The 27,049-nt window shown below is 40.6% G+C and overlaps 1 protein-coding gene across 7 annotated transcripts in view; it reads left to right on the top strand.

Annotated features, from left to right (window-relative positions):
* Positions 1-27,049, top strand: part of MACROD2 (mono-ADP ribosylhydrolase 2) — an 849,382-nt gene that overhangs the window by 773,328 nt on the left and 49,005 nt on the right. For all 7 annotated transcript variants that reach the window (XM_074536851.1, XM_014268149.3, XM_074536850.1 and 4 more), the window contains 2 exons: positions 11,045-11,086; positions 14,724-14,792. In XM_074536851.1, the coding sequence (XP_074392952.1) occupies positions 11,045-11,086; positions 14,724-14,792 (111 nt within the window). The remainder of the gene's footprint in view (positions 1-11,044; positions 11,087-14,723; positions 14,793-27,049) is intronic.

Here is a 27,049-nt window from a genome sequence, read left to right as displayed (position 1 = left end):
GTTATTACTTTAAACCCGCTGCATTAATAAATCCAAAAAGACATGCAAGTGCTTGAGCTAGGTAATGAAATTGGTAATGAAATGAAGCTAGAATTACACCTCAGTGCATTAGAGTAAGTGGAATTTAGATATAGAGAAATTGTTCCATTAGTTGAACATATCATTAGGCCTATTTTGCAAGTGGAATGCCGAAGAAATTAGTCAAGTAATAATATTGATATCAAGACAACTGCCAAGAGTCTTGTCATTTTCAAACTTTATATATATAGGGGGAAGAGAGAGACTTCAAAGTAATGTCTTGTCTTAGCAGTGCAGGAAAGTTGTGCAGTAACTGAGCAATTGTAAGTGTCTCAGCATTTCTGATTCTGTCTGAGTGATTACACAACCCAATCCAGAGCCATCATGGTCCAAGAGGGAGCAGAGCACAACTAATCTTTGATTCAGACACAGGTTCTCAGGTCAATATTGTCCAGAAAAGTCCTGGTTGGTTCAGTAAAGGGTCCTTGTCAAGGCAGAATTTTCTAATTGTTTGGGTTTTGCTGAGAAGATGTTGTATATTCTAGGAATAAAAAAGCAGTAGAAAGAACAACTTTGTCTGCTTAAGATGGATCGCTGTTTTAATATATTAAACATTGCCACAGTAATGGGTTTTTTTCTTCTTTTTATTAATTGAATCCTATCTCTTTGTGCAATGACATAGCCCAGCTATTCTCCCTTCACCTGTATTGGAACATTCTTTCTACTTAAAATGAGAGAATGTCTTTCAGGCAAATTAAATATCTTTCCCTGCAGTTCTGGCTCATATGTGTAGTTCTTACATTTCTGGATTCATTGCTGTTAGTAGTAAGAGTGAGTTTTCTGGGAAAGGAACTGCTACTTAGATAATTTTTTTCTTTTGGAATGCATTGTTTCTTCTAATAGAACTCTGTGGAGTCCAGACACCAGGCATTGCTTTTCTTGCTAACTAAACATATTTATAAGACTTACTAGAAAATTGAATCCCCCTTGAAAAGCTAGATTTGCCAACATTTACCTTGGAATGATACATACTTCTAGAATTCCATACATAGGAGGAAAATTAAGAGCATTTGTAAACAGTTGCCAGCTGGAGCAAAGATACCTTTTTTCTTTTCTTTCTGTATTCTGTGTACACAAAGCTACTTAATATGTCAGACAGATAATCTTCTAAGGACCTTTTGCAAGTGCTTACTTTTCATGGTGGCTGTCATATATTATAAACGGTTTATCTTCAATTGTAATGCTTAAAGTATTTCTAAATCTACCACCTGTTACCAGTGGATTGGAGAGGAGAAACATTTTTTTCTGAAAATGTTTTTTAGATAGAAATAGTGCTGTAGAAGGGATGTCCTCTGAAGCTGCAGCATCCAAGGTTATTTTACTTCTTGTCACTTTAAACAGAGTAACAAAATTACTTCGCTAAACATTGCAAAAATTTCTGGAGAGAGGACGTTTGCACTTTCATTAAGCCAGTTTACAGGTGGAAGGGGCATGCTTTTAGACTTGTATCTTTATGGAGTTAATGGAAAGGTGCTGAGCCCAGGATTTGTCATTGTTGGGGGTTTTTTGTTTGTTTTTCTTTTCTGAGCCGTTATCCGTTGCTGTTAGGAAAAAGAGAGAGAGATTACTTCATCTTGAGAAAACTAGAAAACTTTTTCTTCCTTCTGTTGCAGGCTATGATATTTAATGCATTTTCTGCTTTCATCCTGGTTGATGAAAACACTGTTTCCCGTACCCAAACCATATGGATGAGAGCTACTGCCTTATAATAATTCTCCTATTACTTCAGGAGGGTGCACAGCATCCCGCTTGTGCATAAAATGTGCAAATATATTACAATTGCAGAGGAAATTCATTGTTAAGAGATCTCCCAGGCTTGGAATCAAATTGGAAACTGTCTAAATGGCTGAATGAAGGCCTTTGTATTAAAAAGGCCAATCTCTGCGCTAATACGTGAGCCAACTCCTAAGCAGGGGCTGTGATTTCTGTACTGGTGTTGAGAGGCATCGCTCTCTCTGCTTACCGTGGCAGGCTGCACTGGGGCTGGAGCACTCCCCTGCATGAGCAAAGGAGCTGTAAGTTAGCCCTTAGCAAGTAATCCAGTATCAAATGGATAATTCATCTGATAAATTTAGCCTCTCTATTTGCATTTGCAGCGTTCACGAGCCAATTCGTTTCCATAATTCATCACCTGAATGTATTCTACTAAATATTTTTCATGGGCCTTATTTTACTCTGTGGAGAGGTGCCAAGCAGTTAACTGGAAGTGCCCAATATCCTTTATGGGAGGTTTCACCTGGGCAGTGATTTGCCTCATAAGTCACATAAGGCTGTGGTTTTCTGACTGGTTCAGGCTGGAGTACAAAGGGGCCCCACAGAAATGACCTGTAGGGAGAGTTTGATATCTCTTTGGCTTTCTTCTCCTGATCAATAAGGGCCGTTCTGAAGGTTTTGGTTGCAGCTGCTTTTCCTGTTTCCATGCAAGTTTTCCAAGTTGTTGTCTTCACAGCTGATGAACTCTCAGGGTGAAAATGGAAGCAGTCAGACCATCCTATTACTTTCTTCACTGCTTTCCCTCACAAAGCTTGCAAGGTGCTGTTTGCTGTCTTGCTTCCCTAACCCCATCGTTCTGATGGAGCTGTTGTATTGGGTTGTTTAGGGGACTTTGATTTCTCTGACTCATGAAACTTTTGTCTTGTCCCTTGGAGATCCTGCTTGGCTTTTCAGATAGTGTCTGTGCCATGATCGTGCATTCCTTTCCTTTCCAGAGCTGTGTGGGTACCCCTCACTATTTTTCCAGCCTGCTCTGGGTTCCATGTCAGCATTTAACATTTCCCTCAGATTTCAAGTCTTGTGTTGAGGCAGGGATGAGTGAGGATGTTTTGGTGGGTAGAAGACAGCAGTTCAGTTTGGAGAAGTTATGGCACACTGGTGTCTTCGTGTGGGTGCAAAATACTCTCTGTATCCCTTTGAACTGTCTTTATATTGGAAGATGTCATACTCCGATGGCTCCTGCAAGGCCCCTTGTTGAAGGATTTGATTCCAAACAGCTGGGGAGAAGCACAGCCCCACTCTTTGCCCTGATGGCTCCTTGGCCCTCAGCAATGGAGGATTCCAAGGAAGCACTGCCCATCTGGGGAAGCTGGAGGAGCCTATGCACTAAAATAGGATATTGGCTTTGCTCTAGTTCTCTCCCACAGCACCATCAGACCCTGATCAAGTACCCTACAGTGTAAAAAGGTTGCTGTAAAAATTGTTCTCAATCCAGAAGTTTAAAATAACCACGATGTTTAAAGTACTTGTCCATTTTGAAACATGTCTGAAAACAACTTACCTCACAAAATCTCAAGGTCACTTAAATGTGTCCATAAAACTGTAAACCAACATTTTTCTATGACTTTCTTTGTCTTTATTTGCCAGGGTAAAGCCAGTGTCAGTCCTACCACTCATTGGGTTGTCTGTTTTCCCCATTTTGCCAACATCTCAATGTAGTGCAGGAGAGTGATCAAGCAGCAGCTCAGGAGTGATGCTTGAGGGACAGAGTTTATAATTGATGGTTCAGATACTGTTTTCAGCATCTTAGGAGACATGCAGATCAAGAAAGGGTTCCCAGCACCTTCCAACATGGCAACGGGTTTCCAGAACCTAAAAAAAAATTCATGGGTAGTTTCCCACTTCCTTTTGAATCATAATAAAACTTCCTGATATAATCTCATCAGAATTATTTTCTGGCCAACTGTGGAAAGAGAATTGCTCTAGACTTTGTGTGTTGCAAGTACTGGTCACCTAAAAACATTGTTTGAGAGAGGCTTGTCATACTGTCTGCACTATGGTCTGGAAAACCATTTACCTCCTCATTCCTGCTGGCAGCAGCGTCACAGCTTGGAGCAGGGCATGGATCAGCAATGGAACCATAACCTCTTTAAGTGCTGTTGTCAGGAGCTTTTGCTTTGCTAAATGGAGCCTCATCTTCTTTGCATCTTGAAGGCATTTGTCTTGTCTCCTGCTGTGAGACTGACAACAGAGCCTACAATCCATCCAGAAGTTTGGGAAGATGGCTGTTTCTATGTTTTTCTCCACTCACTCCAAATCCATGAGCTTTCCAGTTCCTGGGAGACACCTGGGTAGAAGCTGCATTGAAACGGCAAAGGGGCAGGTGGATGGAGATGCCCTTGAAGGCACAGAGGTCATTTAGAGGCAAGGATCAGGATGCCGTGCATGACAACAGCATGGGGGAGCACAGGAAGACGATGGTAATTAAAAAGATGAATATGGAATAGATATTTACCATCTCTTGTAACACAAGGAATGCAAGGTGTCCCAGGAAATTATTAATCTGGATAAAAACAAGCAAAAGGAAGTCGTTTTCCACCCAACATATAGTTAGGATCTAAGAGTACTTGATACAAGTTGCTGCAGAGCCTGTAGGTCTTAGATACAGTTTAAAGAAGGATTAGCTCAAGCAAGAGAAGACTGGTGCAACCACAGCTGTTAATCTTCATGGCCTGTGTGTAACCTGGGGCTCAGGGAGTGACTGAGATGGAGAAGTGTGTTGCTGTTCTCTTCTGGATGCAGCATGGATGCTTGCACCAGAAAATGAGCAAGCAGCTTTTTCTGTATAAATACATTCTGTGAATACATCTCAGATCAGGGATCTTTGCTTCCTACTCTGTTGGGTATTGTGGCATCTCATTAGAGCATTCCAAATGCATTTTATGTCATCATCAGAAAAATATCCTGTCCTTTCTGGCCACAGGCTCCAAATGACTTCATGTGCTCAACTGCTCCTTATTTCCAAGGGAGCAGTTAAATTTGGGGTTGTCTCATTTGGTTGCCTCTGCAACCAAAATCAGATTAGTGATGAGATGTTGTTAGAAGTTTGTATTTGCAAATGTACGACCATATGCAAAATCTGCCATTTTGTGTGTGACTACTAGATTAACATCCAATGTAGCGCTTGTGTGAATGAAACTTTGTTATTTTCAGTACTTTAGGCCAGAGAGGAAATACTGAATATGTTGGGTTTTGATTTTTTTAATACCTATTTTCCCAGGGAGTGCCTTGTTCCCTTTATGTAAGGTAGAAGCAAGTGGAAAACAGAAGTCCAAATCTGATCCTGGTGTGAGTGCCATTTCCTTCACTGGACTGAGGTTGTCCAGTTCCTTCTCTGTGGGAACAGCAGTAACTGCACGTTCTTTGTATGCAGCTGAGGTTCACATGGCTTGTTTGGTATGTGTTTTACAGCAGATCAGGTGATAGAGTTCATAAAAGAGGTCACCGATGTGATGACAAAAAAGCCACAGTGCCTGACTTTTTAGGAGATTGGTAGTGAGAATTTCTATGTGACATGGCTTCAAAAACTGCAAACACATTGTACATTCAGTGAGGCTCCAGTGCTGTGAGACTGGTGTAATAAGCAACCCAGGAAGGAAACTGCTTGCAGTGTGGCCAGGATGTACAGAGTGCATCAGTGAAAGTTTCTTTACAATTAGACAAAAAATTTAATGAAATTTGCTCAGTATCAGGTGGAAGTTCATGTAGTACGCTCTCTATGCAGGATTGTATAATAAAAGGATAGAAATAGGACCATAGGAAGTCCTATTTTTACTTCCAAAGCAGAAGAATGCAAAAGATAAAACATTTATCTTTTTCCTTTTTTCCTTCATCTTAGGAGCACTGAGGATGAGGAAAGGTTGTATATAAAATATAACTTTTTACTAGGAGAGGAGGAAAGAGTCAGGCCTGCTTTAGTTGATCTCAGAGATTTCCAAACCTACTTTTCCTCGAAGAAAATACTGTCCTTTTTTGTGCTATTTTCTGTCACATTTCCCCAGTGGAGAACTGAGTTGGAAGAATCAAAACAAGTAAAATAACTTGAGGTTATTGCAAGCCTCATGTGTATGTTTGGGCCTCAAGAAACCTTCCTGTGTGGCTCCTGTGCTACAACAATTCTTATGCTGAGGTGGACACAAAGCCTGTACACTGTCATGAAGCTCCTTTTGGGCATCAGCAGTGGTTGCAAGCCACCAAAATAAGTGATTTTTCAGTTACTAGGTGTTGTAAATAGATTAAATGAAATATTATTATTATAAATCTTCCTAAGGCTGTGAAGGTAATCATGGAGTCAGGTGGTTGAAGCTTTGGGATAAAATTTTGGAAAGAAAGGTGTAGGAGTGAGAAATATGGACAGTGAGAACCTGCTTGGCCTTTTCAGCTGCTGGAAACCTGATATTATCATGGTTCAGAGGGTTTGCCTCAGGTGGGTACCCTTGCCTGCACTGCTGGCTGCTCTGAGACTGGACACAAAACGTTTTTCAAGACAGACCTGAAATGGGATCCATTTTCCTCCAAGGTGTGAGACTGCTGCCCTGCTCCTCCTCTGTAATCCCAATGGAAATAGTGCAGCAGATCATGGAATATTTGCTGGGCAAATGCTTGACAGTAGAAACACTTCAAACCAGACCCCTGCTTTTGCATTGCAAATAAGCTCAAGAGGATGGCTGAAGCTTTCAGTACTGAAATTTTGGGGGGGATTCCTTTGGTTTGAGCTTTTATTTTAAGACATCAACACTTTGATCACCAGCTTGTCATTTCACAAACTCTGCCCTTCTCATTGCTCTCTTTGGCAGAGGGGAATGTTCATGCAAGCTGCAGAGGGGATTTTTATCCATTCCCACAGTGCCCTCCCAGTTCCCCCCTGGCTGTGGTCAGGACATGGAGCCATGGTTGCAAGGAGGAGCAGCCTGAGACATGCAGGTTGACAAGAAATGGGGAAACATCTGGAAATCAGGAAACTGCAGAAAATGCTCAGTAAAAATTAAAATCCTGAAGGATGCAATTAGGCAGCTGAGGAGAGATTAGAGGGGGGCAGGGAGGGGCCAGCAGCATGCAGTGGTGTTGGGGAGTGCCAGCAGGGATGCAGGAGAGGAGGCAGATGAAGCAGCAGCCTCCTGCAGCACAGATTTTGTTCTCATGTAAGGGTTTCTCAATGTGTGCAGTGTTTGTGCTGGCTTCCTGCATGTTACCATGAAGGAGAATGCAAATGGAAGCACCAAGGAGGAGGTGGTTTAATGGCTTCAGGGATTAGTGGTGGTATTTAGAGCCTTTCACCTCTCTGTTCCTAACATAAATCTTAACACAGATTGATGATTTTAGCCATCTGGCTTGTGTTTGCTTGTATGCCACAGCTAGGGAGACAGGGAAACAACCTGACCAGCAAGGCAAAAAGCAAAACAAGAGGATCTGAGAGAAGGCATCCCCTTCTCCTGTGTCAGTGAGAGCAGATATGCAATTATTCCATTTCCCAAAGCTCTGCAGATAACAAGGGAGAGGGCAATGAACGAGCCACAGGTATCACTCAGTGCATGACCCCAACAGGGAGCCTGTGGCTCACACAAAAGCTGCTTTGAGCACCTTGCTCCCAAATGTAAAACTCTCTGATCTTTAGAGATATAGTTACTTTGATAGCCTGGGAGTTAGAGGGAGACTTTCAATCATAGGTTGACTTTCAACTGTAAATTATTTTGTATACTTGAGTGGAAACTTCTCCCACACATCACCCATTTAATACCTTACTTTTATGTAAAGTGCCTGTATTTATAAACTGGAAAATTTTACACACATTTTGGATTAGAAGGTTTTCTTGTCTCCCAAGCCTTCTAAACACTGCTGTGACTTTTCCTGGGGACGAGCTGACCCTTTCTGGTAGTCACTGTCAGTTTTCCTCTCACTCCAGACTGCAAGGTCAGTCGTTCCTTTTCTAGCAAAGTCATCTTGGTAGAACTCCCTAAAATCCAGGGCTGTACTGGGGGAGTGATGAGCAAGGTCGTTGTTCTGCTTCTCTGGCCAGAGGAGTAACCAAGTGTGGGTAGAGGTGTGCACACACTGGAGCATGCTTTGCTGCTCAAATATTTTTCCACAGCTCTCAAGTGAGGGTGAGAGGTACAAAGGATCTCACCTCTGGTCTTTCCAGTGGGGGAGTTTGGACAAGAAATATTGACAATATGTACTTAAGGAAATGTTTGCTGCTGTCAAAGATTCACTCTAAGGTTCTCCTGTGTTTTTATCCAGTTTTTCTTTGGGATTGACTGTCTGTGGTGCATATTTCAAACCAAAATGAATCTTTCAAACGTTTCCTGTAGATGGGGTAAGAAATTATATAGGAAAAAAAATTTAAATTAAAAATAAAAAAGCTAAACAAACAAAAGAAAAACAAATCTAGGTATAAAAAAAAATCTAATTTATGCTAATATTGGCACTGATTTTGCTTCATATTAGACACATAGAGGTTCAGTAAAAAATATTTTTACTTATTCAGAACCAGTAACCAAGAGACTGCCCTTAATATCATTCTTTTCAGGAGGTAAGTGAATGCATTTTGGATATAGACTTCTAAATCACTGGTTTTTATCTCAAATAATTGGTATTGGCACAGAGCTCTGTCAGCTAAAAATGGTGTTTATCACTTCAGCCAGCCGCACCAAGGCCAGTGAAGGAGAATGTTTTATATTTAACAGGGAAATGCTTCCACCAGATGGATTAATAGTGTGAGAGTAATAATTATAGACACATGAAGTGGCTGGGGATTGCTGTGTGCCAAAGTGAAACTCAGATTCATACCTAGATTGGGGTAAATTTTTCAAAGGCACCACAATGACTCAGAGATCGTATCACCAAGTGACTGGGAGCCCAGCTTCCATTTTCAGAAATGATACAGAGACTTCATTGCCTTTCAGCAAGCCTTTGGTACTTTTTCCCAAAAAACCCCAGCCTTTAATTCAAAATTAGTTCACAAATGCAGTCTTTGCCTCTTCATAATTATATTGCATAATGACTTCCCTGCTTTTTAATAACATCAAATTTCTTGTCTGTGTCCATTATCAGTAGCTTAGAAACTATTCTGTTGCTTTGGGAATTTCATATTCCAAGTCACTTACAGAACTATAATTAAGAACTTCCACAGAAGACCAGGTGATATATGTATGTTAAGATTCTGCTGATTTAGTCTCATATCTTAGATTAATTTGAAACCTTATCATGCTGGTTTCATTATAAATGCTTCCATGGAAAGAACATGTTATTGGAAACTGAATAATTAATAATCTCTATGTTGCCAAATGTTTTCTGATCAGTTTGTTGAAGAATAGCAGAACTCCAGTTGAAAATCCTGGCTCTGTTGAAGCCAACGACAGAATTCCCATGGGCTTTAACAATATTTTTCATTCTCTTATCTTAAAAATTACTTGTCAAAGCTCCTTAAAGTTCTATGTTGGGGATTAGGATTTTTTCCTTTTGTTTTCTTTCGCTTAGGAAATGTTCTCCCATTTGTTGCTAAGAAACAATAACGACTGGTAGGTAAGAGAGGAAAAGGATGTAGCCACAGAGGAGGGGTGCAGCTGCCTGCTTCTCCCTTACCTGAGGGTTTTCTCTTGGGAAGGCCAGGGTTACCAAGAGGTTTTGGGCTGGGGAAGGGATTGGGCACAGCCTCTGGCTCCTCTCAGCTCCCACTCTCCAGGGGCAGAGAGGCTGCAGTGCCTCTGGGGAGAATTCATCACCAAAACCACTGCGGGGTTCTGGCTCCTGTTGATGCCTCTGGTTTTAGCTTTTATATTTTTCAGATTCTATTCTGCTTTAGTGTATAAGTCCAGGCTTCATATTAGGGGATAGTAAGCTCTCTTCGCAGAATAGGTAGACAAAAAATTCCTTCTCTAGCTGGGAATCCAAGGACAGCCAATCCAGATCTCAGGCACAAGAGTATAAACAACAGTGGATGGAAGAGAGAAAACAAGGATGGGAATTCATGGGCTAAAGCTATAATTGGACAATTAGTTCTGTTAGGAAGATTAATCCACAAACATCAGAGGTTTATGTCCAAAAAGGAGACAGAGGAGTTCTTTTACTTTATTCAAATAAATATGAGGCATTCTCCCGGGATCTCTCATATTTTTTGAGGATGCAGCCTCCCTTTTAATCCCAATTTCCTGGCTGCATTTCCCTTCTCTCTTTCCCCCTTGGCTGAGGTACTGGAGAGGTTCAGACTCCCCAATACTCCTGATCCCAAAGATTTCCCTCTAATGTACAAAACCCTCCCTTTTAATTTTTAATTCTTATGGAATTTAGGAGTTTTTCTTCCCCATTGTTTCTTTCATCTTTCAATGTCTAATTCCATTTATCAACAAACCTAAGGTTTACTTGTAAAAGCAAATATCTTTTGCCATTCATCAGTCAGTGGAATCTTTCCCATTGTTTCTTTTATCTCCCAGTGCTAGTTCTGTCTACCAGCAGACCCAGAGCTTGTTTGTAAAGACAAATCTGCTATTCCTCTCATTCCAATATGCTAATGGACCAAAACTTTTAAAAGTGTGAGACCCCATGATTGGTCATCCATTTTGTGGCCATTTTAAGTTGTGCTGCCCAAGGTGGATCTACTGAGACCTCTTTATAATTTTTTTTTTTTTAACTCAGCAAAACAACTTGTAAGAAATTCCTTTGCTACCAAAATGGAATTTTTTGCAAAGGAATCGTCTTTTCTTGTCTCTCATCTAAAGGTTAAAAATGATCTGTTCCTAGCTAGCCCATATTCAGTCTTCACAGTCTTCATTTTGTTCTTAAACCAGTTTTCCTGTCTGGAAAATATTTAGTGACTTCCTTATGTGGTTTTCTATTAGGGTAGCTAGTTCTCTTCTTAACATAGCCGACTGTTCCAGGGAAACCAAGCAAATTGAAACTTGTCAAGTAAACCAAAAGCTCTGCAGGAAAGAGAATGGAATTTCATATTTTACCTGTCTTTATTTGCAGAATTTTGTAAATTATGCAGACTTTTATTCCCTGACTTTATTCCCTGCGTTACCTGTATCTGGTAGTTACCAGTATCCAAACCTTCCTCCCTCTCCATCTCCAGATTTCACTTCAAAATGTTAAACAGGAGGAGGGAAAGATATGGGCAATCTGAAACATGGAATATTTCATTTTAGATGTTTGCTGATATTCCCAGTAACCCTTTTCTTTCAATTTTTTGTTTTGACAGGTGATGCTAATGAAGAAGGGTCTCAGCTGAGTGAAGAGAGAGGTGAGAGAAATTTATTTTAGATTAAAATAAAGAATATTTTATGCTAAAATATTCTTCACTTCTGTGAAGTATAAGCCAAACTGAAAAAATTCTAGAAATTAATTGCTTTAGTCAAGATAAGCAGTGCTAATCATTATTGCCAATGTTAACCCAGTCATCTCTGGTTTTTAAACAAAATTAGGGTGAACCATCCCTGATAATAAATAGTGCATAGTAAGACCAGCTAAGACTACTTTTTTAATGTCATCACCTTATGAGCATCTGGGCAATATTTCATTCTGTCTTCTCAATAGCTAGTTTGAACATGAAGGGGAAATAATAACAATTCTTCAGTCTCTTTGTCTGTAAAAAAAGTATGAATAGAGCAATTCTAGAGTAATTTGCCATTCTGAATGATGGCAGTGATATGTTTGCAATGAAAACAGTAGCGAAACTCTTCCACAAACTCTTAAATACACTGAGCTTGGTCAGACAGTGGTTCAGAGGATTTTTTCCTGGTCGTCGTGGTTTCCTGTTTAAAACAAGTGTCACTGTTTAGGGTTTGTGGATGACATGAAACGGAAATGATGAATAGGTATAAGGGGAAGAAACCAGAGGAACGAGAAAAGGAGAGGACAGAGGATTAGAGAACTCCCATGAGGACAGAAGCTTCCATTCAGGAGATCCCTGCTAGTTTTATCAAGGAGGCTTCTTCCAGTTAATCTTGACCAGGTTTTTTGTAACAGATTTCCATCACAGCACCTTCTGATACTTCCCCTATCTCGTCTGGAGGTCCTCAGTGAACATCTCCTGTTCCATATGGATTTCTGTGCACTGCAATCTCCTTTCAGGTGCAGAGTAGCTCCCTGTACTCCTCTGCTTCTCCTTCCAAACTTCCTTCAAGGTCTCTGTGACCCTGATCCCATCACAGTCCAGTGACTGTGCAGGAACATCCAGCTCTCTTTATGAAAACATAAGGATTTTAGGTCGACTTTAAACTTCAGGTCAGAAAGGAATGCCACATGGGGAGAGGCAGGGATACAGCAGCCAGAAAACAGAGATAAAAGCTTTTGGAGCAGTATTTTGACCACTTCAATTGGCAAGATTGTCCTAAAGACAAATGCTCTTTATTAAAATTAAGAAAGTGAGATAGAATTTAATTGCTCACATACAGATCTCAATTTTGGAATTTTTGCTGACATTTTGAGCTGTCCTGCCACCTTCCCAATCCATGGCTCTTCTGGGGGTTTTTTGGCATTAGTATGGTTGGCGAGAATATTTCTGTGTTCCCTGGGCTCCATGCAAAGCCAATGATTGACTCCCATTTTGTCTTTTGAATGAACACAAAATTCTTAGAGTTATAAAATATCCTGAATTGAAGGGGGACCCACAAGGATCATTGAGACCAACTACCCCTTGAGTCTGCAAGTTCCTTTTTCACATCCTAACTGCTCTCATACCTTTTGTTTTGAAATTTTCAGCATTTTAGTTCTAGATATGTGTTACTGTGGAAGGGTAGAATATAAAAGGGGAGAATCCAAGTCCTTCATGAGAGCTGGGCATCTGACTGTCAAGAGGTGTTTAAAACTCCAGCAGCATAAAGAGTAGATGGTTGTGGGGCATATATGTGACAGCAGGAGAGACCTGGGAGTTTTTGAACCCCTTAAGCAATTTATAAAACATGTAGATAGTTTTTTCCCAGTTGGTAATTAGCTAATCAGTTTGAAGTAACACCATGATTTTTATTTTCTAATGGCAACAGTAATAAGGGTGAATAACGTGAGGTCATAAGTCTTCCTAAATTTTATGGTTAGGAGTGGTCAAGGTTTATTTCCAGCACGCACGAAAGTATGTTTTCTTTAGGCTTCTCCTGCAACCAAGCCCTCAGTTAGCCACAAGGAATCAGGAGGGTTGACAGAAAGTCAAATGACAGAAAGTCATTTTCCCATCACGGTTGAATGCATTCAGTAGGCTCAATGAATTGAGTTTTAATTGTCTGTCAGTCACTGCTTTCATGGTAAAGCAACAATGTTTAAAGAATGTTTTAATTAGGGAACCTGCTTGCATTAAATGTCTTAATTTATGAATACCTCTTATGCCTAATTTCCAGCTTGGCCTCCCTTTTTATTAAGAGGCTTTCTCTGCTACCAGTTTGTGCCTTGAGGTGTGTCATAGCAAACAAACAGTAGTGCTGTCCGGTCCCCTCTCCCCCCGAAAGGTTGTGGTGCTTCTTGTCCGCCCAGGGAACGCCAAATGTCCAGTTTATCTCGGCTGTTTGAGGGGCCTGGAAAGGCCCGGGGTGGCCTTGGGGCAGCCCGCGTATCGAAGGACGAGAAGAGGCTTCAGTTCTTCTTTCTGGTTTTATGTTTATTAATTGTTTATCTAAAAGATGTTCTTTCAGCCACCAGAGATCTGCTCAGCAGTCAGCCATGGGCACACTGTCTGCCCTCCCGGGCAGCCATGTATCTTTATACCCATTGTTACGTGTACAATATTTATCATTTTTCCCCAATACCATCTATTCTTATAACTCGGTGTACTCTCAGTAATAACCAATCCAAAGATGCCACCGTGGCCAAAGAAGATGGAGGAGAGGAGGAAGAAGAAGGAGGGCAGGACACACCCCAATTCCTCCATCTTACTCCTCTAAACCCCCCTGTACATAAATCCTAAACCCTGTTTCTCACCCTCTAATTAGCTAATCCCTTCACCATTCACCCTGGTGAAGCTCTCATCCTTGTCGTCTCCTGTGTAGGGTTAAAGTCCAGCTACCAGACACTTCTGGCAACATTCCAGGACTCCCGAGCCCCACAAGGTGGTCTCGGAGGCTCAGCATCTCAGGACTGAGATCTTGAGATCCGACATAGTGCCATCATTTATGTTGACAGGACATTTTGAAAATATTGTGCAAGTTCATAATATTTAAAGTTTAACCAGCTGATAGCAAACACTCTGTGCTCCAGTCCATACAAGTAAGGAAGATCTCACATTTAATTGGCCTCAAATTATTTCTTTGACTCCCTTTCCTCCAGCTTGTCTGAAAGGCTGGAATGGATTTTTTTCAACCCAAACTTTTCTATCTTGTAAAGCTTTCATTTCCTTAACTTCACTATCTGTGAAGTTAAGGAAATTTTTGAAACTTGTGAAATTGTGAATTTGTGAAATCTGTGAAATTTATTTCCCTACCTTTCATTTAATTATTATTTTCAGTCTATATTCACTTGTTGTTGTGTTAAAACAGTGAATGGAGAATTGAGCTGAGAGAAAAGATTTAGTTCAGATTAATTCTCCACAGTTCCATAATGCAATATAATAAATATTATGTTTACAACTACAAATTAGAACATTATTTGGTTGGGGGTTATGATTGTTGTTTCTGTAGTGCTTGTGAAGCCATATGTCATTTCAGTATGAGCTTTCTTCACTTCTGTCCTGTGAAAGTCAGAGAAAGTCCAGTCCAGCTTGAAATCCACATCCATATTATAATTTTCATAAGAGATGATGCAATAATTAATTTAAATAGCAGGAAGATAAGCATTGAGTACTGAATGGAGTGCTAAGATAAAACACACAATTGTGGAATCACACATGGTAATATCTGATACAATGATACCATTTCCAAATAATGTATGTAATTTATATTTTTTTATGTTTATAGAAGGCCAGCCTCCATCTCCCACAAAGAGCAAAGAAGAGCAGCCTGAGGACATGCAGGATGATGCTGAAGGTAGGTGTTCTAACTACTTCTCAGGGCTGTTAATCAATTCACATTTTGAGGAAAAGTTTGTTTTGAATTCTTGGGAAAGAACTGGAAAACATTCAGTTAAGAATGTTCTTTGCCCACACTTGGAGAGTTCTTTTTAGCCTAGATAAAGGGGTTATAAATCTTCTGAACTATATTTCATCCTAAGGTAGATTCACAATTACAAACCCTATTTTTATGTGATGGGCTACCAATTATTGCTGATACATCTTAATAAATTGCTGCTGTTTTATCTCTAACCAGTTCTGACTTCATGTAATTAAAAATCCCAAGTGCAATCCATGTGGTGAGGGGCTTGGGCCATGGTCTGGTTGCTTAAGTTGGTCAGGTACCTGCTGTGAAACACAGAGCGATATAATCCTCGCTTTCCTTTTCTGCAAGAGATTTTTGCTGTTTTGCTTTTACAGTGTTTGTGTAGTACATCCTTCTGCAGTTAGGAGTCACAGGTGATTAACATCATGCTTATAGTGTTATTCCTCTGAGGATATTTTCCTCCACTTCGGTCTGCTCAGGGAAGCTTGTCCCTGTGTATGGACATAAATATGTCTGTGTTGCTCTAAAACTGGATCAGAGTGTATTTTCCTAATCTCTATCTCGTTGGAAGAGTTGTTTATAAGATGTTAACATCAAAGGCCTATTTTCAATGCTTTCAGATATGTGGAAGAGCAAAACACCCCAGTCCTGTAGAAATTCCTCTTCTGTGAAATAGATAAAAGGATGAACCTTAATCTTTAATCCATGACACTTCCTTATCACGGATTCTTTTTGACCTGATATTCCTCAAATGACCTATCTAATTTTGCATCTCAGTGGCTCCACAATCTTCAGCATTTGACTTAGTGCTGTGCATTCAGCTCCTAAAGGACTCTGTCTAGGGCATGGTGTGAGTCACAAAGAGCAGAAAAGTGTTAACATCTATCATTTTAAGGAACTGCTAGGAACATGCTGTCACTAACATTGTGACAGCTTGTTACGGGCAAGTCATTAAAGCAGTAGCTGTCATCACCTGGAAGGCACAGCTATTGGAGGGACCCAAGAAATTTCATCACACCTGAGTGTCTTTCCTTTCATGCTGCACTGAACCCAGTTCAAATTAAAATACCAATTTTATGTTTCAATTAGAGAATTCAGCGATGACAAACCACATGTCCATCTCTATTCAGGCTGACCCACGGTTCGGATCGTGGTGACACTTCAGTGTTCCTAAACAGGCAGAGCAAGAGTTGTTTTATGATGTATTCTTGCATGGAGTCTGGCTAAAACTTTTCATTGTATCAGTATGTTGCAAAAAAAAAACAAAACCAAAATGAAAGGAAGAGAGAAAGTATTGTCAAACTGTAAGGTTTTCCTTCCATTTAAAAACTAACTGATGTTGTTTCACTCTTTCTGTGGCTCCCTAGATACAGTTTCCTATTTCTCTGTGCCTGTCCGTTTTTCCCAGTGACCTGCTGTTCACTTTGTGAAGCACAAATATATGTGTAGGAAGGGCAAAGTAAACAGTATGGCAATAGAATTATTGCATTACTGCTGAGCTGTAAAATGCCTGAATTCCTTGGATTTGTTGCCATACAGTAGATTTTGCTGATGTAGAATTGAAGTCTCTAAAACAGAATCACTGCTGCTGGATTCAATATAGCTGGTGGCAGAGCCCCCATGTGCTGGGCAGGAAGCAAACCTGTAATGTTTGGGACTGAAAGTTCAGATTTAGCCCTGAGAGTTGTTGTGATGGAGACAAGAATAGGTCATTAAAGTGTTTGCTGAGGGGCCTGTGGAGAAACCTGGATCAGATTTCTTTGGCATTACCTGTGCCTCTGGAAGAGGAGACAAGAAATTGAGATCCAGACACTGAATTCCTGTCAAGTTGCCAAGTGGCTGGAGTGTAATGTAACACACCTGTGAGCCATTTCCATTGCAGTAAATGGGATTTGCACACATTTGTCTGAGAAGAGGATTTACTTTCTCCTGGTCTAATTATTAGCTGTTGGTTTTGACAAATTAAAAGAACTTTTAATGGGGAGCCTTGAAGATTCTGAAAGTTCTGAAGATGTGACATGAACCACAACTACATGTCTGAATAGTTTTATTTAGGTAGGGGTTTGTCTTCACTTCCAGCAAGCTATCTTTTTGTTCTTTTTAAAAGAAAAACTGAGTAGCTAATGCATATAAACAGTCGTGAATAAAACACAACAAAGGCAAACGCTGCCTGAGGTCAGCTTGGTTGAATTTCCCTTAGGGTAAAACTGAAGTGCTTTGTGGTTTGGTGTGTTTAAACTCCGAGATAATTCACTTTAAGTACCCCAAGTTAAAAAAAAAACACAACAAAGAGGAAAGGAAAGGAAAGGAAAGGAAAGGAAAGGAAAGGAAAGGAAAGGAAAGGAAAGGAAAGGAAAGGAAAGGAAAGGAAAGGAAAGGAAAGGAAAGGAAAGGAAAGGAAAGGAAAGGAAAGGAAAGGAAAGGAAAGGAAAGGAAAGGAAAGGAAAGGAAAGGAAAGGAAAGGAAAGGAAAGGAAAGGAAAGGAAAGGAAAGGAGAAAAGGGAAAAGGGAAAAGGAAAAGGGAAAAGGGAAAGGGAAAAGGGAAAAGGGAAAGGGAAAAGGGAAAAGAAAAGGAAAAGGAAAAAGAAAAGGAAAAAAAAAAGAAAAGGAAAAAAGAAAGAGAAAAGGACACACTAAAAAGTAAACAAATATAAACAACAAATCCCCACAAAACAAATTAAAATCCCAAAAGCCCAACCACTACCTTTTATCATTAAAAGCAAGTCCAAATTTAACATAGGTTTTTATTTTCCCTTTGGTAACATGACCAGCTATAAAATATTTAACAAATATACACTGAGACATGGGAACAACGCAATGTATTTTCCCCTGCTTAGGTTTTAGATTGAAGATGGGAGTAGAACTTGTGATGCTAGCAGCCTTGTGTCTGCCCTTGTGGCAGTCTCTGGAACCCATTCCACTGAGTTCAGCAATATTTCTGCTGTGATATTTTTCTCCAGCTCACCAGGCTGGTTTGTTGGCTGGAGGTAATGGGGCAATATCATTTCAGGGCATGGTAAAACCTCCACAGAATATTGGGGAAAGTAAGTTCCTTTGTTATCACCCTCTTTGCAATCAAGGAGAGGTGAGTAAGTGGCTGTGTGTAAGGAGCTTGTTTGGCAGTAAGCTAAAATAAACACTTGACATGCTAATGAAAGCAATCTTATACCAAACCACTAAAGTATTAATGGTATCTGTTATTGTGCTATTAAATATATTGGTCTCTGAACTGTTGGTAGAGAAAAGTAAGTGTGAACTGCACAGCAGATTGTTATGTCAGTGGTTGTATTCCATAGATTTTCACTGCAGAGGTATTGTCTGTGAAAATGGATAGACTAGGAAACCTCTTTTACTCACAGGTTCCCTGCAGTATTTCAGGTTTGACATGTGCAAACATGCCAAATAATTTTCTTCTTTTCTGTTCTTTTTTTTTTTCCTGCCGCTTTCCTGCATCCTGGGAGAGTAAAAGCAGCCAGGGATAATTTTGTTTTTCCCTCAGTCAGGTGCATTCATGGATTGAGTGATTGTAAAGTGTCAGGTGAACAAAATATGTTTGGTACTAAGCAAAACATATGCATGTCTTACTTCAGCAGCTTCATAACACAATCTTAAAGTGGTTACATAGACAAAATGGCAGTACTTGTCACAACACAGCAGCCATGAGCTGGCACAAATACCACAGTCACTGTTCTCATCCTACTTAGTGTCACCAAGCAAAGGCAAACCATTTATACAAAAGCCTAACTAAACAAAAATCTTAAATGTTCCTTGTGTCTCTTACCTACCTCCCCACGTGTCCCATCCATATGTAGTGAACGGCACAGTGTGTGCATTAGGGAGAAGCAAAACTGTTTGTCCTTTCCTGCTTTGCAGGATTTCTCAGATAGAAAGCAGAGCCTGCCAAAGAGCTTCCCCATCCATTCCCTCCATGGGCTGTGTGAGACCAATGTATCAAAGATGAGTAACACATCTAGTAACAGCAGCACAAATGCCTGCTTTTTCTCTTCCTCCAGCAGAAAAATAATCAATCCATGCAGCAAAAGCCATTTTCTTGCCCTCCTTCAAGGGATATGAAGACAGAAGCGGAGCTCTGAAAGTTGTCTTGCTCCAGCTCCTCTCACAAGCTGCTCCCCAGATGAATGACCACATTCCTCCTGATAGATTGATAGGCTGTTGTTCTCCCAGGATCACTTGTGGAAGGAGCAGGTCTGTTGGAGTTATTTGTCCAGAATGGACTTTGTCTGCTTTCCATTCACTTGGTGGGAAGGAGAACAGGTTGATGAATAAGCCAAACCACAAAGTTCAAAATGAACACAAATCACCTTTAACAGTTGATAGCATTGGTTCCTTTGCCTGATGGGGTCACCACAATTTGGCCTCTTGGCTTTCAAAGCTAACATCACATTTCTGAATGTTGTGTCAGAAATCCAGGCTTACCAGCTGGCAGATGCTCTGTCCATCAGAGATGTCAGTCTGGTGACTGAAGTACACAGCAGAAATGAGGTAAAATAAAACTGCATCTTAATCTCAACAGCTCATTGGTCCAGCAGGTCATTCAGTAGGATTCTCACTGAGAGGGAGATACCCTGGATCCTCATCCCTTCTCCCAAAAAAGCTTTTGTGAAATGGCAAAAAGTGGATAGTCTTGGGACCAGGAAATAAACCTCTGTTTAGGGCCTAATCTTCTAATTGTGAGATTAACATAAGGCTTCCCCTTCCAGCTTCTCCTTTATTTGCCATGAATTTTGCCACTGTGCTGCTTGCTTGCTCTCTAGTGTGACCATGTTCACAGGGGTCTTAGGATGAGGGAAGAGATGAGGATCTGACTCCATGTTTCAGAAGGCTTGATTTATTATTTTATTATATATATTATATTAAAACTATACTAAAAGAATAGAAGAAAGGATTTCATCAGAAGGCAAGCTAAGAATAGAATAGGAAAGAAAGAGTGATAACAAAGGTTTGTGGCTCAGCTCTCTGTCCGAGCCAGCTGGGCTGTGATTGGCCATTAATTAGAAACATCCGCCATGGGCCAATCACAGATGCACCTGTTGCATTCCACAGCAGCAGATAATCAATGTTTGCATTTCCTTAGGCTTCTCAGGAGGAAAAATCTTAAGGAAAGGATTTTTCATAAAAGATGTCTGTGATACTCTGGTTTCATGGATAGAAACCTGGTGTGTGCCCCCAGCACAGTCCATGGCACCTGGCTTGTGCTTCTTTCCCCCAAGGTAGGCTCAGTCCTCCCTGGAGCTGCGGGGTGCACACAGATGGATCTTTCTTGCCATTACGCAGAGATGTTCTGAGCATCTCTTCTAAGGGTCTTCTAACACTGTGCAGGCCTGGTTGCCTGTCTCTTTAAGGGATTAATTAATATTATCTAGATTTGACTTTTTGTTCTGCAGTTTCTAGCAAGGGGTTCTTTTATCCCTTGATAAATTGTGCTTGCAGTCATACTTTGCATCCCATGGGGCAGTCATTTTCTTCAGTAAATTTCTGCTCCAGTCATAATCTACTAAAAATGAACACTGAGACACATAATTATACTTCAAAAAACACAGTCATTTATTCAGCCTTAAAAGTGTTGCTTTTTATTAAGATAGCTTAGAATTGACTATCTCCTTTTTGACAGCAAACCTAATCCTTTAAAAAATGTTAAATGAAGATTAAGTACTACAGAAGAAATTCCCCGGGAAGGATGTGTATCAAACATATCTGTGAGACGTTTCACCTTAATGCAGATGGGTTATATTTAAAGAGTGGCTATTAACCTCCATCCTCTGTGGTTGATAGATTCTCTTTTCACTTCTGTTTTGAAGTCCACCATCTGTCCTGACTGATTACAGCTTTCAGAATATTAGGTGATCACCTTGCACTTAGCCAGGGGTAAAAGAGGATGTTATCTGTATTTTCAGTTGTATTTTCTCTCTGAGCAAACATTTCTTAGAAGATTCTTTTCATCGGTGAAGTGGCTTCTGCTGTTCCACTAAATTGCCATGCAGTGGCTGTGCAAAACTCAGAAAACACAGCTCATTTTGGCCTCCACAGGTGATGTGCAGTCCTGTGGTGTTGGCCATTTACCCATTTGAGTTTCTTTTAGCAACTCAATGCACGTCTGTGTAACAACACAGGAAAGACACTTGCAATTCCTGGTTTTGCCCTGAATGCTTTGGAGTAGATAATCCTCCTTCTGAGATGAGCTAAGGTGCAGAACACCACGTTACTGCAGTGACAAATGCAGTGTTGTCACAGGAGAATTCTACCCAGTGACACAGCCCTAGGCACCTGCAGGGGGCTCATCTGTCAAGGAATTCATTGCTCATTTTTAAGCATAATGTGAATTACATTAAACCATCATGATTGTTCAGGTCTAGTGCAGGAAATGGGGCTGGTCCCTTCAATCCAAAATGCTGATGCTAAGTAGTCCATGGTTTTGTTTGCAATTTTTGAGGGTTTTTTATGAATGTAGTCTTTTCTTTGGCTTCTCTGCCTGTTTCTTCTATTTGTGAAAAATCAAGATAGGTCTCAGGCTTTATTTTGACTGTGGCTTGGAAAAAGAAGCCATGTGGCTGTCCCTTGTAGTATGTAGTTACCCAGATGTCAGTGACACTGTAAAAGTATGAACAAAGGGTAAATTTATATAGTCATTATAAAATCTGAGGGTTTATTTTGCACTTGCCCTCATGGGGTCATTTTGCTTCTCTGGGATAGGACTAATTGTAGGGCCAGGGGTCAGGGCTTCTTTATAGTGCTCTGAACTCTGCATCAACCCACAGGAGAAATTTCTGTCCCCTTTTATACACTGCAAGCACGGTGGTAATACTGTGCGGCACTTTGTAATACTGCAACACACAGATTGTGTATTGCACAATCTGAGTTAATGAAGAGTTAGACTCAGTGAAAAGACAAGTGAGCACAGTGTGGGGGGTTTTTTTGCATCAAAATGCCAATATTATCCTTGTCCTCTGCACAAACTGCCTGTGACATCCAGGGTGTGATATCCATCATATTCTGGTTGTGTTGGTCAGCCCAAGCTTCCAGGAGATGTCTCCCTCCATTTGTTTTGAAGCATCACAGGAATAGCAATGCTCAGCATCTCTGGCAATGAAATGTTCCATGTCCCTTGCCCAGCACCTCTATTGCACAGTCTGAATCCATGGAGAGTCAGACCCAGTGACTTCACCACTTCTTGTGCTTCTCAGGATGTTAAATACATTAAATACAATAGTTTTATTTTTAGCCTCTGAGATAAGCTCAAGCTGCAGTTTTCTCATTCTCTTCCCACTCTCCTGGACAAAATGCTGCATGGAAATGAAACACTATTATTTATTGGACTGACAGCTTCACTGGGCTGGGTGCACCCACAGCAGCCTGTTCAGGGCTGCTTCTGCAGCATGGTAATTTGTTGAAGCAGCACAGAGGGAAGAGTCTCATAACTCCATTAAACAATTACTGCAGATAACTCGTTACTAACCCTTCTTAAAATTTACCCCAAAGGAGTTATATACAAGTAATGATTAAAACTGACCTAAATCATAATTTAATTAAAAGAAATAATTATGAGAACTGAAAATGTTCAGCAACCTCGGGCCACCACATTAATGATTCACTTTAATGTGTTTGTAGTTCTGCAATAATGGCCTTTGTGTGTATGTGCTTCTTGGTTTATGTCTGATATTATTTTACCACTGGAATAGTTTGAAAATAGTTGCAGGCTGTATGATCTCAAGTGCCTATGTGGATGTACATGTGCTTTCTTCTCACATTTCATGGGTTTCAGTGAAGCCAGCATATCTACTTGAGTGCGGAATGCAGATCAAGGCCTATATTTTTCATTTTCTCATTAATTAGTTTCTCTGCTATATAATAAGGACCTCAATGTCATCAGTATGATTACCATGGCAGTATTTCTGTGCTGTAAAAAAGACAGTTCAAAACTGGCACCTCTTTGTCTGACAGATCTTGGTTGTACTTGTATTTGTTTTACAAGAAAGAAGCACAGGTCAGACCAGTGGAGGGATGCCAAAGTCACTGGCCATGCAGAAGAGCAGAGGATGCTCCTGAACTTGCATGGCAGAGCCATTCAGAGACGTAACAGGATCCAACCTGGTGTGCCAGGATGTGGCATTTGCACAAATTAAGATGAAAGCCTCAAGTATTGGCCCTTTGTCACTTTTATTTCTACCCCAGGAAAAAGGAAGAGGTTTGGAGAAAGCTTATTCTAAACACTGACACCCTATGGATGACATAAATGAAGCTTTCTCTGTAGCAAAACCAATTTTATTATTAATAGCATCTGTGTTCATGAGTTAGACTAGATGATCCTTGTGGATCCTTTCCAGATCAGGATATTCTGTGATTCTCTGTTGGAGGGGTAGAAATGGACTGGTTTGTAGTGGTTATGCAGAATTTCTTCCTTGAAACAAAAAAAAAAAATACAGTATCTGCAATTCTGTTTTCTTGTGGAAAATGTCTTTTTGCAGCAGTTTTTGGGGCACTGAGTTTAGCCTCATCTCTGTGTGTCACCAGCTGCTTGTGAAGGAAGGTGCTGCTGGAGAGGAGTAGGTGTGTGAGCAGACACAGCACTTGCTCAGCTCTGAAATGGGAAGAGCCAAGAGGCCAGCAGGCTATTAATATTTTTGACTTGCCATGTTTGTCACAAGAACAGTGGAAGATGTGAGAAGCCACATATTTCCAGGCTCTTACAGAGAAAATGTGAAGAACACTGAAACCTGCTCCAAGGGTTTGTTCCCTGACCTTTCTTTCATCAGGATCTTGTCCCAGCTCAGTCCTGTCTGATGCTGGTTTATTATTTATCATGTTATCTGCTTCATGTGGGGGCTGCCACTGCAGCTGGCACCTCACTGGGCATGCTGAATACCTCTCCTGGCAGCAAGTGGGCAGGCACTCCTGGAGAATTCTCTTTTCTGCTGCAGTTAGAAGTGCCACTTTGCCAGCTTGCTGAGCACACTGATTGATCCTTGTTTAGCCTCCTTTGTACTAAATATAACATTGGGGAAGGGGGAAGGGGAATGGATTTTCTTGATGACCTCAAAGAAAATGCCAGTAGAAGACAGCAAGAACCTATCAGGCAGTAGTGAACTTGGCAAGAGAAAGCAGAATATATGGGCAGAAGAAGGTATTTTAGTGCCTGATGTGCTTATTTTGTTTGTACAGTACTACTGTAATCCTCAAACTTCTATTTTTTAGAGCTGACTGTCATGCCAGGGGGAAAAGAAACAGATGTTCCCATTTGTCTTGTGCTGTGGCTCAAAATCATTTACATTTTCTGGCCTAAAATGACACTAGATGTCATTTGCCACTTTTTGTATCTCCTTTGGAGTGAGTGACAGATTGCTGTTCAATTACCAGTGTAATAGAAAAGCAAATATTGTGAGGACAGCTTTCACCTAAAGGAAATACAATCACTGATTGCTGCAGTAGTGGGAAAAGAAGGATGGCAGATACTGTAGAAGCCATCCAGTGGAAAAGACATTTTTATTATAAATAATGTCATGGGGAAGACTCAAGGAAAATGTACTGGCTCTGGCTTTTCTGCCTGGAGAAAAGGAGAGCCAGGGGTGAATAAAAATATGATGGAAAAATTGTAAATTGTAAAATGTATTTCCAGCTCTTTGCCTGTGGACGTGCTCCTTAAAGCCTTTCCATTTGCTCTGCACCCTGTTCCAGTGAAGAGCAATAACTGCAGAAAGACTCTTCATCAGTCAAAGGCACTCAGTGAGAGACTCATTAGAAGGGCTTTTTATAAGTGGAAAAACCTGTTTGCCAAAGACTTTGGGATTAGTCGCTTCTCCACTCCATAGTTTGCTTTCTTGTCAGCGTGTTCATGCTCTGCTTCCATCCCTTCTCACAAGATAAATAGATACTCCAGGCCAAGCAGAGCTTAACCATTCCTTCTGCAAGTCATTTATTTGAGCATCACTTGTCCAGTCTTAATTTTTAGCATTTCCATTTCTCTGTTTCTGCCAAAGTCACTTGCCAGGCACAGCCCTTACTGTCAGTGCACTGATCAAGGTGAATTTTCATGTCATGATCCAGTCAGTCTATTGGATTGGGTCAGAGTGCAAGAGGTGAAGTTTCTGCTTGAAGTCTTTCTCATTTTTCTTTCTAAAGAAACAAAATGAAGTGAAAACATGTTGAGAAAGTTGTAATTTAGGTTCTATGAGACCAATTCTAAACAGTGAATGTCCAGTGAAATAATACATTTAGAATTGTGAAATTGTGGTTTACTTGATAATCTACCAAACCAGATGATCATTTAAACTTTCTCTTGTAGTTTAAGTTTTCTCTGAGTGACTTAAGCAAGAGATATAGTTCCTTGTCCATAAATATGAATGAACCCTTGAAATACGTGGTTTTAGTCAAATAAGTTGTGCTTATAGTCATAATAATGGATGTAGAAACAAGTATCATCTGGAAATGGAGTTTTAAATTGTGAATTCAGTAAGGTAATGTCTAGAATTAATTTCATTTATATATCAGTAGTTACATTTATGCCTGACCTGCTTTTTCTGGTTGTGAAGCTCTTTCTGCATAGAGTGAAAAATGTCACACTTGACCATAATTGAATCCTTGATGCTTTGGCACTGCTCATTTTACAGTGATGCAATAATCTCTTTTGCTCTGACCTATTGGTAAAGATTTTTCCAGTGCTGCTGCACTGCTGTGTTACAGGACTGTCTTCATTTATGTATTGCTTGCTGCATAGCTTGATGGCACCAAGCCTGTGTTTTCAGAGAAAAGGGGTGGGGGAGATAAAAGTTAAGATATAAATTAACCTAACTTGTTTTTTTTTTCCCATGTGGTCCTCCTATTGTGTGTGGACAGGCAGAACAGTGACTTTGAAAACAACACCTTTTGATTTCAAGTCAGGGAAAGAAAAACCCTTCTGTCAGTCCATTTTGGTCATCCATATAATGCAATTTTTTACGGGTTAGAGCTCACTAGTGTGCTAAGAAATCACTATGGCAAGTCATCCATTGAGGTTAGAATTCATACAAGGAGGTCCCAGGAGGGCAGGGAGCCCAAGTCCCCACTGAGGGCCATCAGCTGCACCCTGCCCACCTCTCTTCTCTCAGGTGAGGGGTGTCAAGCTCCTGCTCCATCTCCTCTCCTCCTGAGAGCAGCTCTGTGCAGGGCCAGCCTTGGAAATAATTCTCCACTAGTCCCATCTGCTGGATGCCAGGAAGAATTGCCTGCTGGAAAGAGGGAAAGCATCATACCTCAGCCTTTAAACGTCAGCTGGGTGCAGTGTGCCACCAGATGTACATCTGCCTGTGGAAAATATGTGCTCTCTCTGTTCTCCTTCCATCCACCCAATCACTCTTGGACCACTGCTATTCCCATCACCAGGTTCCACGTGTTCAGTAAAAGCAAGGTGGCCGACACAAGGAGCTTCAGCTGTGTTGTTTTAGAGAAGCTGTAATCAGAAAACCCAGCAGCCAGCAAAGATCACAGGGAACAAAAAATTGTGTATCATTATCAGGACATTTCCAGGCCTGGGAATGAATTTCCCTTCTCACAATGGATATGCTCAGCAGTCAACTTTTCAAATACCTCATTAAGGCTGGTGCTCAGCTGTTGTTGTGCTGCTGCAAAGCAGGGAGTGTGGCCATGGCATCCAATCCTGCATGCAGCTCTGCAGACTATCGTGTTGTTATGAAGCTAAAAGAGCCTTTTCCATCCCTGAAAACAAAGAAATCCTGCTATATTTCTAATCAGGGCAAACAAAGTTTAAGAGACCCATAGATATGTTTCAGGGTATTACCCATTCTCAGTGGTTATTTGCTGTTTGATGCCTGCCTTCCAAAAGGGAGCTGGAGGGTAGAAAGTGGGTAATGAATGTGAAGTAGTGAAGAAAATTGGGAATGAATGTGAATGTTAAAAGGGGAAAATTCATTCAGTCCTAGCAATCTTACTTTGGTTTGATGTGCTCTCTTCATTACAGCCATTTGTGACGCATTTTTATACTGTGTGTTAAGTGGCATTGTGGCTTTTGCTTTAAAATTCAATTCAGTTGATTCTTACTGTCCATAGGTATGGGAGTAAGTTCTGCAGGTCAGAAACATAGCCCAAGAATTCTGTTGAAATGTTACAGGAGGAAAATAACCTTAGGAAAAAACCTCTTTATAAAATACATAGAACTTAAAGCAACAATTTCATTTATT

This window comes from Zonotrichia albicollis, chromosome 3, assembly GCF_047830755.1.
Source record: "Zonotrichia albicollis isolate bZonAlb1 chromosome 3, bZonAlb1.hap1, whole genome shotgun sequence".
In the NCBI taxonomy this organism is placed as follows: domain Eukaryota; kingdom Metazoa; phylum Chordata; class Aves; order Passeriformes; family Passerellidae; genus Zonotrichia; species Zonotrichia albicollis.
This window is presented reverse-complemented; position numbering and strand designations above follow the sequence as displayed.